The sequence below is a fragment of the Zonotrichia leucophrys genome, chromosome 5 (genome assembly GCF_028769735.1).
Source record: "Zonotrichia leucophrys gambelii isolate GWCS_2022_RI chromosome 5, RI_Zleu_2.0, whole genome shotgun sequence".
Classification (NCBI taxonomy): domain Eukaryota; kingdom Metazoa; phylum Chordata; class Aves; order Passeriformes; family Passerellidae; genus Zonotrichia; species Zonotrichia leucophrys.
In genome coordinates this window covers 54,996,968-55,013,052 of record NC_088175.1, presented here as the reverse complement: position 1 = coordinate 55,013,052, position 16,085 = coordinate 54,996,968, and the positions used below count along the sequence as shown (strand labels likewise).

Here is a 16,085-nt window from a genome sequence, read left to right as displayed (position 1 = left end):
GTACCAATATACTTTCAATGATTCAAAATAACTTCTGAACAACCTTATTGTCATCAGAAAATGATGAAAGGGTCTCATTCAGCCGAACACTCTCAAACTCTTGATTGCTGGCATAGACTCTAAAGACTTTGAAGTGAGAAGATGGAACTCCAACAAAAGGCTCCAAGTGTTGCTTGAAGGCAGACAGTGTAATTCTTTTATCAACATGCACCATCAGCCCTAAGCAAAAATAAAGATAAAAATGGTATCAAACACCTTGCTACAACAAAAAAAACACTCACATACAATTTCCATATATTCAGAGTTAGCACTTGCAGCAAGAGTACTGAAAAGCCTGAATTATGGTTACTGGCTACATTTACACTTTATCTAATGATGTTATCATAACCTTTAAAAACTTTTCTATATTTGAAGTGGTTATGGGCACATATTTCTGGGGGACACAGCAGTTGAGAAAACAAGCAGAATTCCATGGAGCAACTGCTAAATCCTCCTCCAGCTTTCTCTGCCTCATAGGACAGGGAGCTGCTTTGGTGCTGGGACTGGCTGGGCACAGCCACCCAACCCCTTCTATATTCCTTCCTGGCTTTCAGCATTAAAAAGGTCAATTCTGTGTTCTGGAAGGCCACAGGCTATCACAAGACAAGCTCAAATCCAGATTAAGGGACTTTTTCATGGAATAATGTTGTAATTAAGGAAAAACTAGTAACATTAAATTCTGGAATGTAAAGGGAATAGTTTACCTTTAGAAATTGTTTTTCTTAATACATGAAATTTGTACTACACTACAAACTATATCACGATTATGTAACTTCACGACACTCTAGAATAAGTTATCCAGAATACTGAAGTGAACAAATAAATTATTTGAATTATATTAAAAATAAAAGAAAGTTTTCCCCTCAGGATAATTGTTATGTGTACTATGATAACATCAAAATCACCACAAACAAGTAGTTCCTGAATCCAACTACACCAACCAAAACAAAACAGGGAAAAATAAAAGCAGTTCAGAATTAGGCCTGAAGAAAGACCATTCCAAGCTAAAGGAGTCATTTTATCAAAGCTTCAGTAGGTGCAAATCAATTTCTCTGTGAGAAACTCTTCCTTATCTATTATTATTACAATCAGATTTCTGGATTGACATGAAAGCCTTTGCCTTTGAAAATATTTATCTTACATCCTATTATTTTTCTATTATTATTCTGTTAGTTATAAAGCACATGCAGGTACAGAGAGTTGTTGAAATTATTTATTTTTTATGACAATTATATACCACTTAGGCTCTTATACTGCACTGGTTTGGATACTTTCATGTCAGCCATATGAACCACTGTACCCACTGTATTTCAGTTAGTGAATTAAATCATCAATATCAAGTATATTTGAATTATCTTTACAGTCAAATGACTAAGGCTTTTCAGGTTTGTTAGCCTGAATGGTAACAGAAATATGCTGTTTTAACCACATTAAATAAGTGCATTCTGAAGCAGGTGAATCAGCAGCAGCAGATGCAACTATGATCCTTTCACTAGAAGGCAGCTCAGCTTGCTCTCCAGGGAGCACCATCCATACACTTGAGCAGAGGTTCATTTTCTTAGAAACAAAAGAGCAAGACACTTTTCAAATATGTAATCACTTATAATAAGATCAAAATAGATTTTTGCTGAACATCACAACATCCTGTCAGCACTTCCATTAGCTTTAATTTGACATTATAATCAAGTTTTTCAATGCTGCCATTAGACTTATTTAACACAGCACATAAATTAAGTAGTAAAACCCACAGAATTCTTTTAAGACACTTAAAAAAGAATACATACATTTTTGCCCTTCTCCTGAACCCTCCTCTGCAGTGTAGGGCTCTGATTTAAAGTACATATACTGTGCTTCTCCTCTGCTCTTGCCACTTTCATCATATTCACTGTCTGTTCCAGAATCCTCTTCTGCTGTGTCCCAGGTTTCCTTCTTGCCCTGATTGGCCTTTGAGCGCCGGCTGCTGGTGATGCTGTGGGAATCCAGCCCGTTGGCCAGGGGCAGGGGGGCATTGTCCACGTTGCACAGAGTGTCACTGCTGTGGCTGGAGCTGAGGATGTCACTGTCCACCGAACTCGTGCTCCTGTCGTTGTTGACATCCGAGTCCGACCGCTCCTCGGACTGCAGATTCTCTGCATCAGAAACCTGAATTTGGTTGTCAAGTTCTCTGTTTTCTGCTGATGCTGAAGAGTCTATTTCATTTAAAGGTGACTCAATGTTTTCAAAATCACTGGCTTCTGTGCTTTTGCTGCTGTCTCCATTATCTCCCTCCTGCTGCTGCTGTTGCTGCAGGGACAAGCTTTTAAGTTTTTCAGTGCTTTCTTCCAAAATCGCCTCTACGGATTTCATATTACCTACAGGTCCTTTTACTCTTTCACAAGGTTCCTCCAAGTTGCCTGCAGCCCCAGCAGACTTCTGATAGAGGGCCCGTCGGAGCTGAGAGCCAGGAGCCTGCTCTGGCAGTGACACGTACAGCCTGATGGTGTTTGCGTGGCGATCCAGAAGCTTCCACAGCTGCGAGTCCGTGTACGTCACGTGGCGGTCCGAGGTCTCGGAGCTTTCAATGAACACCTGAACAGGAAACAAGTGTTGGACCATGTAGTGTTCTTTGAAATAAATGCAACAACAGCAAACACGGGGTTGAGCACACATTAGAAATAATGCCATCAAGAAACATCACCTTTTATCAAAATGTTAAAATACACGCTTAGAAAAAGACAGACCAAGGAGTCTGCAGTATAAGAATGATTTCACTTTTCCTTGTTTTCATAACCATGTTTAAGACTGCAGTGAACTGTAAGCAGACTGACAAGCTGCAGGAAACACATCCAGAAGTGGATTCATGGATCACTCCACGTGCACAGCACTGTTATGGCAGCAATGAGACCCACCACTGCAGCACACTGTGTCTTTACTTTCTAGTACAGTGTCATAAGAAGTTTTAAATGTATACATGTTCAACAATAGTGCAAATTAAATGGCTCTCTTCCCTTTGTCAAAGGGCTCCATGTTGTAGCAACATTGATTGAGAAAGGCCTCTAAGAATAGCAACTCAGTGCCACTGTTCTGCTCAGCTGTGAGCCATCCAAGTCTTCCTTAATCTTCCTTCATCAAGATGATTTAATATTGAGCTTCAACATCAGACAGAGGATGTGCAAAATGTGCTAAAAGATGGGCTATTTCTACAGCAGTAAAAAAGGGCAATGTGTGCATTTAAAATGTTAAAGTTATTTGAGTGCTAAGTTACTCTTCTTCTGAGTGCATCATACAATTATTATTGGAAATATTTATTAAAAGTCTTTTTTGAAAAAATAATGTAAATTGTCCAGGGGGAATCTTCACATTGAAAACTACTGAATTTAAGATAGAAACCCAATGAAAACTTGCTTTTGGTTTTGATATTTGTTTCTTAAGAAGTTTAATAATACTAAGAGCAGGTAGAGTTGTTCAGGTGTTTTTAGCAAACACATCCACAGCAGGTTTCATAGTTTGCTCCCTAAGAATGCTTGACTTTTAACAGTGTTCTTCACAAGGCTGTTAAGCTCAGCATCATCTGAACCAGAGCAACAGCCACATGTCTGATCCTCAGTCCACTCTCTCCTATGCACATTTTGTTTCATAAACTGCCTGGAGTATTCACCAGCACCACTGTAGCAGGCACAGAAACCCACACACTACAGAGCAAAATCCAGGACACTTATCCATTATCAATTCTTGTCCATGCCTTTTATAACACAACAGGGAACCACAAACACGAGGAATGAACAATTCAAAAAGCAGAGGAGGTACCTTGTTGCTTCTAAAGAAGCCTTCAGCTTTCAGAGTTTTGCTGGAGACGTTCAGCAGCCGCAGGTCGTTGTAGCAGCGCTCCAGCACCACCCGCATGGTTTCAGCGGGCAGGTGTGTGGCCTAAAGCAGGACAGGGAGAGAACATGGGCATCACACATGCCTTCAAAATTGAAAAAGCTGCTGCATTTCTGGGATTATTCACTGGGAAAGGAGCAGGTTTGTTCATCAACTTGGAAATGGCAAAAGAAAACATGGGGGGAAGATCTCCCAAACCTGTTCAGTCCCAGTGCCTTTCCTCCACCCTTTAATATATAGCAAGTGTCAGTATTTCCAAAAGGTCAGAAGCATAAAATGACCTGGCTTTGCAGAAAACTGGAAAATCATTTATGACAATGGTCTTATCTTTAACGTATGAACCAACTGAAAATTAAAAACATTCTTGAACAACAGATTTTGCACAGTATTCACTTAATTCTTAGACTGAACTCAAATTCCTGGAATCATATTTTATAACAAATACTATGAACTTACACCAACTACTGAATTATTTTACACAGAAATGTGCAAATTCAATCTCTGTCTTCCAATGCAATGGAAGCAGTAATGTCCCTGGGTTTCAAACCATGTAAAAATCAATTTGCATCTTGGTAACACGGGGCTACTGGGAAGAAAAGGATTGTAATATGGACATGGACAGCTTTGGATGTTGGGTGTCAAATGCTAAAGCTGGGGGGAAGTTACACTTAGGTTCAGTTGTGTGCTAACAGCTCATTAGTTGTGTCACCAGCTGGACTCTCAGTGAGGATGCTGAAGGTACTAACTCTGCATGGAAGCAAGAAGCAGCCTGCTGCTCTCAGCAGGAGTGAGCACATGCACAAACTCAGCTGTAGCTTCTAACTGAACCCTGCTGGACAGGACTCACAGCATGATCTGCAAGAGGTGCAGGCTCTCATTTGAAGTATGGAAATTATGACACTTGACAGTGACAACAAATGAAAACTCTGTAACACAAGTCCATAAGGACTGTAAAGTACCTTTGAAATGAGCTGTTTAAACTCTGACACCGTTTGATTCAAATAAGCTCGCACACTTATTGGAGGAGCAACAGATTCAGTCTTCAGGTCGACTACATGAACCTTTACCATGACCTCTGCAGGAAGGAGAAAAAAAGAAAAAGTCACATATATACACAGAGAAAATTCAACAGACAAAGAAAACACATGAATGTTTGTCTGATGTAATAATTAAGGGGCTGCATTAAATACAAACAGTGAAAACTCAAAAAGCAGTCCAATTTCAGAATTACATTTTTGATCAAATTTAATACCAAAAAAGAAAAATCCTTCCAGTTTGACAAATTTTAGTATATCTCAGACCTGCTTCAACTAGAAGCAAAGTCAGCAGCACAGGACATTATGTAGTTCTGAATATTGACTGTAAAATCTAGGTTTTTTTTCTTGCAACACCTCACACTGAAGCTGTTTTACAGCTCTGTGTTTGTGCCATCACACAATATAGATAAGGATAGACTAAAAGCATATATTGCAATTATATCTCTTACCACCAGGTTTATAGCACTGGAAAACTTGGTCAGGCCTTCTTGTTTCCAACAGTAAGTCAAACATGTAGGTTGACTTGACCCCTCCAAGTAACAAACCCATTGGGGTATCCTCTTCTCCTTCGTACGAGCGCTCCAAGTAATCGTGGAACTCATCATATTTGACAAGGCGACAGCAGCTCAAGGGAACAGCCTCTTCTAAATCCATCAGCTGCAATGTGCACACACAGAACCCCCCTAACATCAGTAACAGCTTAGCTCTGAGTTTAATTCTTACCCTGCAAGCTAGAAATACCTCACTGTGCGTACACCCAGGAACCCCTTGAATTCACAACAGCCACTGTGGTTTTAGAAAACACATCACAGATATTTTGCAATATAGATACATGTTATATATGCATTTATACATGCAATATATATACATGTTTCCAAATTCAAGTAGAAGCCTGCATGAAAATGCAGAAAAGAAGGAATTTTGAAAAGTATGTACAGAGGCACATGAAGACATTTCCCAGAAGTATTTTCAGAGGAACACATTGCCTATCATGTCTACCAGATGGCATCTTAGAGGCTGGAGGGAGTCACATCCACTAACTGTGCATCTCAAGAAGATGTCAGCACATCCCAAATATGCAAGTGCCTTGCTGGTGCTCTCCTAGCCAAAAACATACACAGCAAGAAGCAAAGAGTACAAGTAGGTGAGCAAAAATTGATGTCTTCAGCCCCCACCTGTTTGAGGAAGGCAGAGATCAAACAGGCCTTGGTGTTCATTCCTGTTACTGAATTAGCTACCCAGGAAGATTCTCAAGAACTCTGTTATTATGTATCTAATACAAGGTTTTTTACTGCAATGCCAATAAAAGTGTTCAGAATTCTTTCAATTTGCTGAGGCCATAGTGAGTTAACAGCAACTCTCACTGTCTGAGTTTAAAATAAGGGTATGCCAGATCATACTGCGTTCTACAAGGGCAGGCTGCATCACTCCCATCAGCAATCAGCTGATGGCTGCTGGTAGAAAACTTTGTCAACAATGGCAAACTAGAACACCTTCAAAAACAACAGAACCAAAAACCCCAGTACACAGAACTTCCCAAGAAGCAGCCTCCAAAACCAACCCCCCAAAAAATCCCCACAGCCAAGCCCTCTCAAACACTCCCACAGTATTACAAATCAAAAATCTGAAGACACAAAGCAGAAATCACCACAAACAATTTAACTATTCTGTTACACATGGCATACCTTGTAAGCTATTTCCACAGCTTCCTTCAGTGTTCTGTCCTTATGAACTTCCAATTTGTTCTCCATCATTATTTGCTTGGTAGGATGCATGCAGAATAATTTAATCTATGCAATACAAAAGGAAGAAAAATTATCATGAAGACATTTTCAAATGTCTTTCCATTGAAGTTGAAAACACCATATCCATGCAATCTAATATGAAATACACCTTTAGCTCTGCTTCAGCTGTGGGATAGTTTCCTTATATGTCAAAGGCACATGAGGGATTTGTGTGCATCTGAATCTTTCTCCCAGCTAGGGTACAGCTTCTGTAACCAGAACATCTTGTGGGCACAGGCAGTGAGCAAATGCTCCAAAGCCAAATGCACACATGAACAATGAATGTGAAATTCCTTTTTCCCATAGAGAGTTACACATTTTGCAATGAGAGACCTTCCTCAGAAAATCACTTAATTCATAGATAGAGCAGCTGACTGCCATGCTTGTAAGGCACTGAGATCCAATTTTCTTTGCCATTAAATCTAGGGTTTGAAAAAGTTCTGCTCTTTTTGCCAAGTAACTATTTAGAATTAGTTTAAGAAATAACATTGCACAAAGTGAAGGGTCACAATATGAAAAGATTTAACAGTACAAAACACAATGTGCAGCATTACACGTTCTTTGTAAGTAATTTTGCTTAAAATAAGTGCTAAGTTGTTTTGGTTTTAATACAAATTCAAATCCACATGTGATACATTAATTCAACAAAAATGTCTGGTGAATGCCTCTAACAGATGCCTGCACTATGTACAGCTTTCCAACAGGTGTGCAATTCGTTTAAAAGAATTGTTAGTGCAAACATTTATCACAAAGGAGCCCTTGCACTGTAGTAAAAAAATCCCTGTTTACTGTAGAAACATTTTCCACTAGCAATGTGTTGTTACTCGGTCCAGCAGAAATTCTAACCTTGCACGTGTTGCGTTCAATTTCACGTTGCCTCTTTTCTTGTTCTTCTAATTCTCTCTCTTTCTGTACCAATTGTTTAATGTGCTCTGGATATTCATGTGCCTCAAGAAACTCTGCCAGTAAAAACAAAGCAATAGTTTTTAAAAAATACAGTTTTTCCACCTTTAGGCATTACAGGTATATTTGAGTTATCTTTCTTGCCTTTTCACCCCACTCTTTTTCCACAGAAATTTCCCACTACACCATGCCCTGTTCTCTTTTAAATTATTTAAATTAAACTGAAGTCAGTCTTCGATTCCCCTTGCTTATGTTATCAGCAACACAAGAAGGCAACAGTAGCAAAAAATTCCAGTACCAGTAAAGCTTTTCTGAAGTAAATATACTGAAGCTGATGACTGCACTTAATCCATTTTTACAATAAGTGCAAATACTCTTCCAGAAAGTGAATTAGTTGATAATAAAAGTCTCAAGGTACCATCTATATTATGATAAAATAAATACTGCACTTCGTGCAGGTTAGTGTACTTTATGACATTGTTTCATAACAACAAACAAAACCACAAAATGCAACATTTAAGTTAAAAAAAAAAAGAACACCTTTTGCAAATACAGCTGTTGAACTTACTTGCATTTCTTGTTGGATCTTTCAGTCTGTATATCAGCATGTAAGCATTTGTTGAGCTGGGGGAAGAGAAGAGACAGTGAATTTATCACCCAGGAGACAATATTGGCTTCAGAAGCTGCTCTGGTTTCTTTATCTTTCAGTAAGGAGCTATATCATATCTAAGTTATACACTAACCAAGAATGATTTTCAAAAAGAAATATCACATTATTTTAATGATCTGAAACAGCAGTCAGGGTACTTCTTACAACTACCTGAAGCATCTGCTAATACTTTTAATGTAACATGTTAGGCATTTGCACCTTGGCCATTCATAGCATTACACTAAAACACTACCAGAAAGAAAAGTAACATTACAGTAATACTAACCTAGCAAAAGCACTGGAATAATATCCTCTGCTTCCAGAAGATCCTCCATATGTTTTCTTAATATCTTCCTGAGTTATCTAACAGAAAATCAATGTAATGATTATTTGAGAAACTTGCAGCAATCGAGATGCATTTATTCTCACAAGGAAACACGGCATTACACAACACACTATATTAATAATTTCTTTTTGCTTATTTGCTGACTTCCAAAAACAATTTCAAAGCGATTTGGCTCTCCATTTTACAATGAATGCAAACATACTTTTTTAGTTTTTAAAGTGGGAACTTCTTAGAGAAAGAGACCAAGTTTCCTGATTGCAGTAGTACCTATGGATGATAGCTGCAACACCTCCATCAGCTGGACAGGTTTAACAGCACAGTCTGGACTGCAACAGATCTACAAACACTTCTCTAAGCAAGAAATGCTCTTCACATGGACAGAAGACAAAATCTGAAATACAGCCTGGTCTGTACATGAATGACAGCTTCTTTAGGAACCATCCCACCACCACTGCCAAGGAGAAACACTCCTTTCCCCACCACACAGAAATACATAGATACATAAATAAAGACTCTCCAAACCACTAGAAATCAGTTTAGCTGATGAGTGAAACATATGCATATGGCAGGACATTAGGAGATGATGAAATCAAGGAAATATTTGAAATATGTATAATGAAACTGGGTTTTATGGGCAGCTAAGAGGAAAACCACAAAACAGAAACTTATTGGTCCATTTATGAGTAGAAAACATAACAAAGATTACTATTTTTACCTTGCTAACATGCTGATCATTAAAGCTGTACCACTGATCATCACTAAAAGATTTTATACAGGCATAATAATGGCCACCAGCAGCACTTCCAGAATGAACCATGACAGAAAAGAGCTCATACAGCAAAGAACTCTGTGGAGAGAAGAAAAAGGTGTGAAATGTACCCACTGAAGAAAAGCAAAGCAAATGGTAATTTAAAAAAAATTCAAAATATGGACACAAACCCAGGTATGTAAACAGTTGGATGCAAAGAGTGGATTTGTGTAATAGAGATTAATTAATGCAATAGGCACTGAACAAAACCAGGCTCTGCTATGCTAAACTTTACTCAGCAGTTTGTAGCTACAAAGCTTAGGTCTATTTTCGATCACCCCTCTCCACACTTGATGCTTTACATCCTTTTTTTTTCCATAGATAAATGGATAGAAATAGGGGGCACTGAGCACATGCCTTCACTGCTGCATATAAATTAAAAAATAAAGCTGAACGACACTGATTCACAAGTGTTACAAGGATATTTTTAGACTATGTAGAAGAAACACTGTATGCTCTCAGCATATCCCACATCCATTATTAAGATATCCAAACCAAAAAGCTTGGCTTGACAGCTTGTTTGCCTTGAGAACAAGCAGTAAGAAACAACTGGCCAATACTTGGACATCCCACTTGCATTACAGACACATAAAATATTCTGGTCTTGTTCCAGTCAAGTGACTAGAATTAATTTTTTCATCATTTCCAACTAAGACTGACAGTATTTGGAACATATACCAAAAACACCCTCTCAAATGGTTCAAGGTAAACACAAACAGGGCCAGATGTGAAGATTACCATGCAAGTCAGCCTTTAAAACTGTTACTTTACAAAAGCACCAGATGAAGCCAAAAAGCTTTCTACCAAGACTGAATGAAAGCTAGTGGCCTAACTTCAAATGAATTCACTGAACAACAATACATGAAGTACATATTGTAGACATTACCATAAAAGTCAACATTTTCCATGAAAACTCAACCAAGTTCATCAGCAATCTCTACCAACCCTGATTTCCCACAGCAGGATGGCTGCTATTCTGGACTGACTTGCTATTTAATTCCTTTATATTAAGATGACTGAAGGAATATTTAACATTTAGACCCTTGGCTTCATCTATAAAATGAATCAAAACTTCCCAATTGTCTTCTACTACTTTGCAGCTAACTCTGGTAGACCTTTGACAGCTGGCCACAAGTAAAACCACTGCTCACAAGGCAAAACAGATCTTCAATTAAAGGCTCTGCTGGCAAAATAAGTTATTGGAAATTCTCAGTCTGACAAGCTGGGAAGACTCTTATGTATCTCAGGTGACCTCCAAATCAGCTGAATTTTTTCCTTTGTTGTAATGTCAATTTTTGAAAATACAAATAAACTCACACACTTCCAACCTCTCACCTCACCTTCAATGTCAGAATGAATTATATATTTATCATTTACATTTGTGGTGGGTGGACCCCAGCCAAGAACAAAGCATCCCTCCAGCCAGTCAGTCACTACTCCCCTCAAGTGGGATGGTGGAGAAAAATCAGAAGAGCAAAAGTGGGAACTATTTGGAGACAATGACAGTTTAATAGATAAAGGAAACATAGAAAAATTTAATAGTGCAGTGATGCAAAGGCATTCCTCAGCACACCCCCAGTCTCTGAACAACAGCAACCTTGGAAAGGCCCCAGTTTTCCTGCAGAGCACGCTGGTGCCCAGAGGGAATCTGGCATGGAATATCCTGGTGGTGAATGCAGGTCAGCCCTTCCAGCTGGGTCCCCCTTGCAGCCTCCTGCCCACCCTTCTACCAGCCAGGGCTCCCATACCTTCTCACTGCCAGCTTTGGAGATCCTCTCTGCTGCACTATTGCTTTCCAGGCAGATTCCTTCATCAACTCCATCATCATTAGAAAAATCATTGCTCATCTGATCACTGTGGCAACTGCCTTCATTTTCAGCTCCACTATCAGTGCAACTCTCAGTCTGAGGAGACTTCTTAAAAATAAGACATTTTACAACATTCAAAGTTACATGGAACAGGAAATAACAGTGCTTGTGAAATGAAAAAATCCACTCTATGAAGCAATCAAATTCCTCAAAAACTATAGAGACCTCTGTAATTCAGCACCAAGAACACACTTGTTTCTGTTGGTGTCTTCAGTCCACCTCTTCAGTGTTCCTGGGGTTTGTGTGCAGCTGAACAGTAATTAGGAGCTCTCAGACTTGGCCAAGTTCTATTTGTTACTAGACTATTCCACTCACCAGTATCCCAGTTCAGTACCTGGAAGTCTGATACCAAAAAACAAATCTGTTGTGATGTGGCCCTGCTAATCAGAACTGACTGAAAATATTTTCAGTCACAACCAAAGACTCTTTTTTCCATTTCAACTCACTGGACTGAGCCAAGGTATTACAGTAAGACTGATTAGTGTTCTGCCAGCTTAACAGCATGGTGCCACCAACACTGTGAATGCAGCTCACTCAGAATACTCATCTCTTACCTGATCCTCTTGCCTCTGGATAATTGTTTTGATTTTCTGACAGTCCTTAATTTTATCTGAGTTCTGTCTTCCTAGATCAATCTTCATTGTTATTTATCCCACTCTGAGAGGTATCAAATTGTCTACATGGGATCCTTCCTAAGACAAGGGTTTGTAGAGAGCCAGAAAAGCCTCTCCATATGCACATCCAGGCAGTATTTCTCTTACATCAGGGCAAGCCAACAAATGTTTTCAGGAATGAAATTAGAGAAATTACTTTGGTCTTCCATGCAAAATGCACAGTAAATACTTCTAGGTGAATGTAAGAGCACAACGTGAATTTTGGTAAAACCCGAAAAGTAAAAAGCCAGAAGACTGATGGGAAAAAATAAAAATTTTAAAATCTTATTTCTACAGTATACACTAACTACATTCAGAAGGAAGAAATTAACTATTAATGATTTCTGGACTAACTTCAATATTCAAAGTTTTGAAACTTTACATCACCTCTTATGACCAACACAATTCAGACACAAGTTTCAGATAAATCTTCCCTTCTGGAATTGGAGTATATATAGAAGCCCTGAAACTCATGTCTTTAAATTTGTCTATTGAAGATGTAAGAAATCTGAAAGAGCTTCCTCATGGAAACAGGAACCCCAACTACAGAGAACATGTTTGTTTGCAATATTAAAAAAAAAAAATCCATATGGGCAGACTTAAAATCTTCAAATTACAGCACTAGCATGGCTAAAGAACATTATATGTAGATGAATAATATTGTTAAAATGGGTTTATAAGACTAGAATTTTGATTTTCTGAATGAGAAACTTGAAGGAAGTTAAATGCTTTTCTCTGCAAACAAATACCTTACCTCATCTTCAACATCAATAAAGACACTCATGTCCAACTCCTCTGGAAAAGTCATGCGATCATTGAGTTTAATCCTGTGCATTGTGGTATAATCAAAGTCAAATCTCTTCAGCTGCAACGTCAGCAGGTACGGAAAGTGCAAGAACCGCAGGCCCTGAGCGACACAAGGACAAGATTATGTCCCTGTTAGCAGGATTGGTATTTATTAAAAGTAATTTTTGCAAATCATTTGACTAATCTTTACCTTTCTTGCATCACATTTCTTCTTACACCGCTCACAAAAGTACTGATTTGGGCCATCAAGGATCTCAGGCTGAATGAAAGCATGCAGTGCTTCTTCCTAAGAATAAAAACATGTTACCCCATTTTTAAACAGTGTTTACTATGCAGGTATAAATTTGCAATGAGACTGCAAACACATACAAATAATTAATTTAAATCTATCACCAAAATTTGATTGACAAACTTTGGTACAGACACAATATCTAGGTAAACATAACCAGAAATCAATATTTCTACCCAGCAAAATCACAATTACTGTTAATTGTATCTCATTCAGTATTTGATGAATCCCAACTGTCTTTGGTTCAATAGCTACATTTACTCCTGTTACCTTGCACATCACATTTAGTCATGTCTGTAAAGTCATCTGCTGTGAAAACGAGCTTATTTTTAAACCCTGCCTTGTCCTTGTTCTCCCAGAATTTTGAGATGATTCTTCTGCATTTCTAAAGGAGTTTTTCTCAAAAGAGCCAATCTGGTATTTAGAGGGGGAAGAGGAAGCAGCAGAAAAAAATGTGACTCAGTTTCTCAATGCCCTGCATAAGGACAGCCTTAGTCCTGGTTCTACCAAGAGTCAGGACACTACATTTGAAGATGCTATTTTTAAGTGAAAGCTGGGGAGAGGACAGAGGGAAGAGTATTTGAGTTTTGCTCCCAAAGGAGTGAGAATCAGATAAGGTCATCTCCTATAAAGACAGAAGTAGTTTCCTAGCTAAACCTTATGAGGCAGCTAAGCAATAACTGGAATTTTGTCTTCTGACAGCTGCCTAGTTTGGGGCAGTTCAAAAAACCCCACAAGTTCTGTCACTAATGCTCACACCCAGGACTTCAATCATTTCTATTTTGCTCCTCACTACAGCAATCAATATTCAAAATACAACCAAATTGACACAATTTGCAGCAATGACACTGCACATTAAGGTGTAAATACTCGAGAACCAACTTGTTCAAACAGAATTCACCAGGAGTACTGAGATGGGCTCACTGAAGAATTTCACCCAGAGATGTTCAAGGTTAAAACCTATAATCCAGTCAGCTTGCAAGCCAATAGGCTCTGGGTTTCTGAACTCCAAGTGGAAGGCAGAAGTTCTCTGTTCAGCCATGGAGGTGAAAGCAAATACAATTTTTTTTGCCATCATTTTTTAAAATCATCATCTGTTAATGAAGGTCTGTGGCTGTTCCTGTGAAGTTCTGAGTGAGGGGCTTAATTGGGCAGAGTAAACTCAGCAGTCATAACATGGCTGGCAAAGAACCTATGACTGGTATCTAAATCGTGTTGTTTGGCAAATCCCACTTTGGGAACAAATCAAGGATATGCCAAGTTCTTCACAAAAGCCCTCAGTTCTTCTCTCCTCCCTTCTTTCCAAGAATGAAGGCAATCAGCAAGAACAACAAAGCAAGTATTTTCCAAAAGCTCTGTTGCTATTCTAGGAGAAAGGACTTTTAAAAAATGGACTCTATTCCAGGTGACAACTATTCACAAACGAAGGACCTACCAAACTCCATAAAACAACTGTACAGTGAAGGCAGTCAGCTCAGTTTCCCATTTTTTGAGCCAGTCAGAAAGGCTTTTGAAGAGTGTGAAATCACAGCTCTTGGGCAGAGACTCCCCAGACATATGAAAACATTTTAGAGTCTGAATTGAGCTGCTGTCTATGTCTTTACTTCCTAAATGCTACAGAAGCTGAGTTGCTTTTTACTCCAGGGCTACAGACAGCTAGTGTTTAGTAAGATTATGTACTGAAATGTGAGGAATCTCAGTCTAAAATGTAAGAAAAAAGACTAAAGTTAGAACCTGCTTAAAAAGAAAGCAGAAGAAATTAATCGCTGTATTTTGATTATTATTCATAAGTATTTCAGCAAAAGCAAAAAAGTTAATGGCCAACAAGAAAACATCACATGATGACATCATCATCAGTGACAGAACTGTCTTGTGAGCCAAATGCCAATTAAGGCAAGAAAAATATATTTCAAGTGTAAGAAAAAAGCTGCAGCTCACGTATCAACATGAACACAAATGGGAATATATGGAGGATGGGACATAAATTATTGTGTAATGCTTATGTAGACTCATGTGATGTGCAATTTAACAAGGAAACACCCTACAAATTTTTACATAAGGCAAGAAGTGATGATGCTTTATACCCCTGAGAAGGCAATGAAGCATTATTACATCACTCTTGAGTTTCACTGCTTAGCACTCACATAGTGAGCTGTGCTTTGAAAGGCCTGATTGAAGCTCCTGAGACCTCCATTCCTTTTGAGCTGTATATATATATGTAGCCATGTATTTTTCAATCCTTGGATAATCATTGCTGCTCCTCAGGCTGACTCTCTTCCCTCTTACATAATCTTTACACCAAGGGTAGTTCTGCTGATTAGGAGGTTTCTTAATACACTTCCTGCTCAGTGTAGTTCACTGCTCTGTGCTCTGACAGTTTACTCAGCAAAACCAGGGCAAAGCTGCCAAGCTGCACAGCCTTTCACATCCCTGCCCTGCAGTGCCACCAAAGCCACTGTCACCTCAGCAGTTACCTTCAACGTGGCAGCTCTTATCTGCCTTTGGAGTCACTGAGCATTTCCAAAATCCCCTACACACACACTTCAAAATAAAGCTTAAGTGATCAAGCTCCAGATTAGGGTGACAAAAGCTATTTAAACTTCTTTCTAGTTCAAAGAATCAAAAGAACAATACAGGCTGAAAGAAATTTCTGGAGATCATCTGATCCTAATCCCTTGCTCAAATCAGGTCAAACTTTAGACTTATTGCTCAGAGCCTTGTCCAGCCAAGTTCTGAGTGTATTCAGTTTTTAATATTCTGAGATCTCTATCACTTAGCACACTAAAATGCTGTAACAATTCAACCTAATTATTGTCTGGCTTAAGAGAGGCACTGCAGAGAACTTACCCCTCCATAAAAATGTCTTATGATCTAGTTAGTAGTTTGACAAGTGCCCTACTGCAACCTATCATAAATGTGTAAATTTGTAAAACCTGTGAATAGGAGGAGTAGGACCTTTATGAAGCCTCACACAAGTGGCATTTAGGTGAAACTGCTGTTGGAAAAAGCTAGAAACTAACTGCCATCTCAGGTTTTCAGAG

General features: G+C 38.8%; 2 protein-coding genes across 12 annotated transcripts in view; both read right to left on the bottom strand.

The window, feature by feature from the left end:
- Positions 1-16,085, bottom strand: part of USP47 (ubiquitin specific peptidase 47) — a 51,255-nt gene that overhangs the window by 7,654 nt on the left and 27,516 nt on the right. For 7 of the 8 annotated variants that reach the window (XM_064715729.1, XM_064715732.1, XM_064715730.1 and 4 more), the window contains 13 exons: positions 12,946-13,041; positions 12,703-12,855; positions 11,176-11,343; positions 9,335-9,466; positions 8,560-8,636; positions 8,193-8,248; positions 7,568-7,680; positions 6,623-6,727; positions 5,387-5,594; positions 4,860-4,975; positions 3,826-3,945; positions 1,824-2,607; positions 44-219 (listed from right to left, as the gene is read on the bottom strand). In XM_064715729.1, coding sequence (XP_064571799.1) covers positions 44-219; positions 1,824-2,607; positions 3,826-3,945; positions 4,860-4,975; positions 5,387-5,594; positions 6,623-6,727; positions 7,568-7,680; positions 8,193-8,248; positions 8,560-8,636; positions 9,335-9,466; positions 11,176-11,343; positions 12,703-12,855; positions 12,946-13,041 — 2,304 coding nt within the window. The remainder of the gene's footprint in view (positions 1-43; positions 220-1,823; positions 2,608-3,825; positions 3,946-4,859; positions 4,976-5,386; positions 5,595-6,622; positions 6,728-7,567; positions 7,681-8,192; positions 8,249-8,559; positions 8,637-9,334; positions 9,467-11,175; positions 11,344-12,702; positions 12,856-12,945; positions 13,042-16,085) is intronic. The other variant, XM_064715726.1, reaches the window with a different exon arrangement.
- MICAL2 (microtubule associated monooxygenase, calponin and LIM domain containing 2) overlaps positions 1-16,085 on the bottom strand; it is a 219,064-nt gene that overhangs the window by 182,871 nt on the left and 20,108 nt on the right. The window lies entirely within an intron of this gene.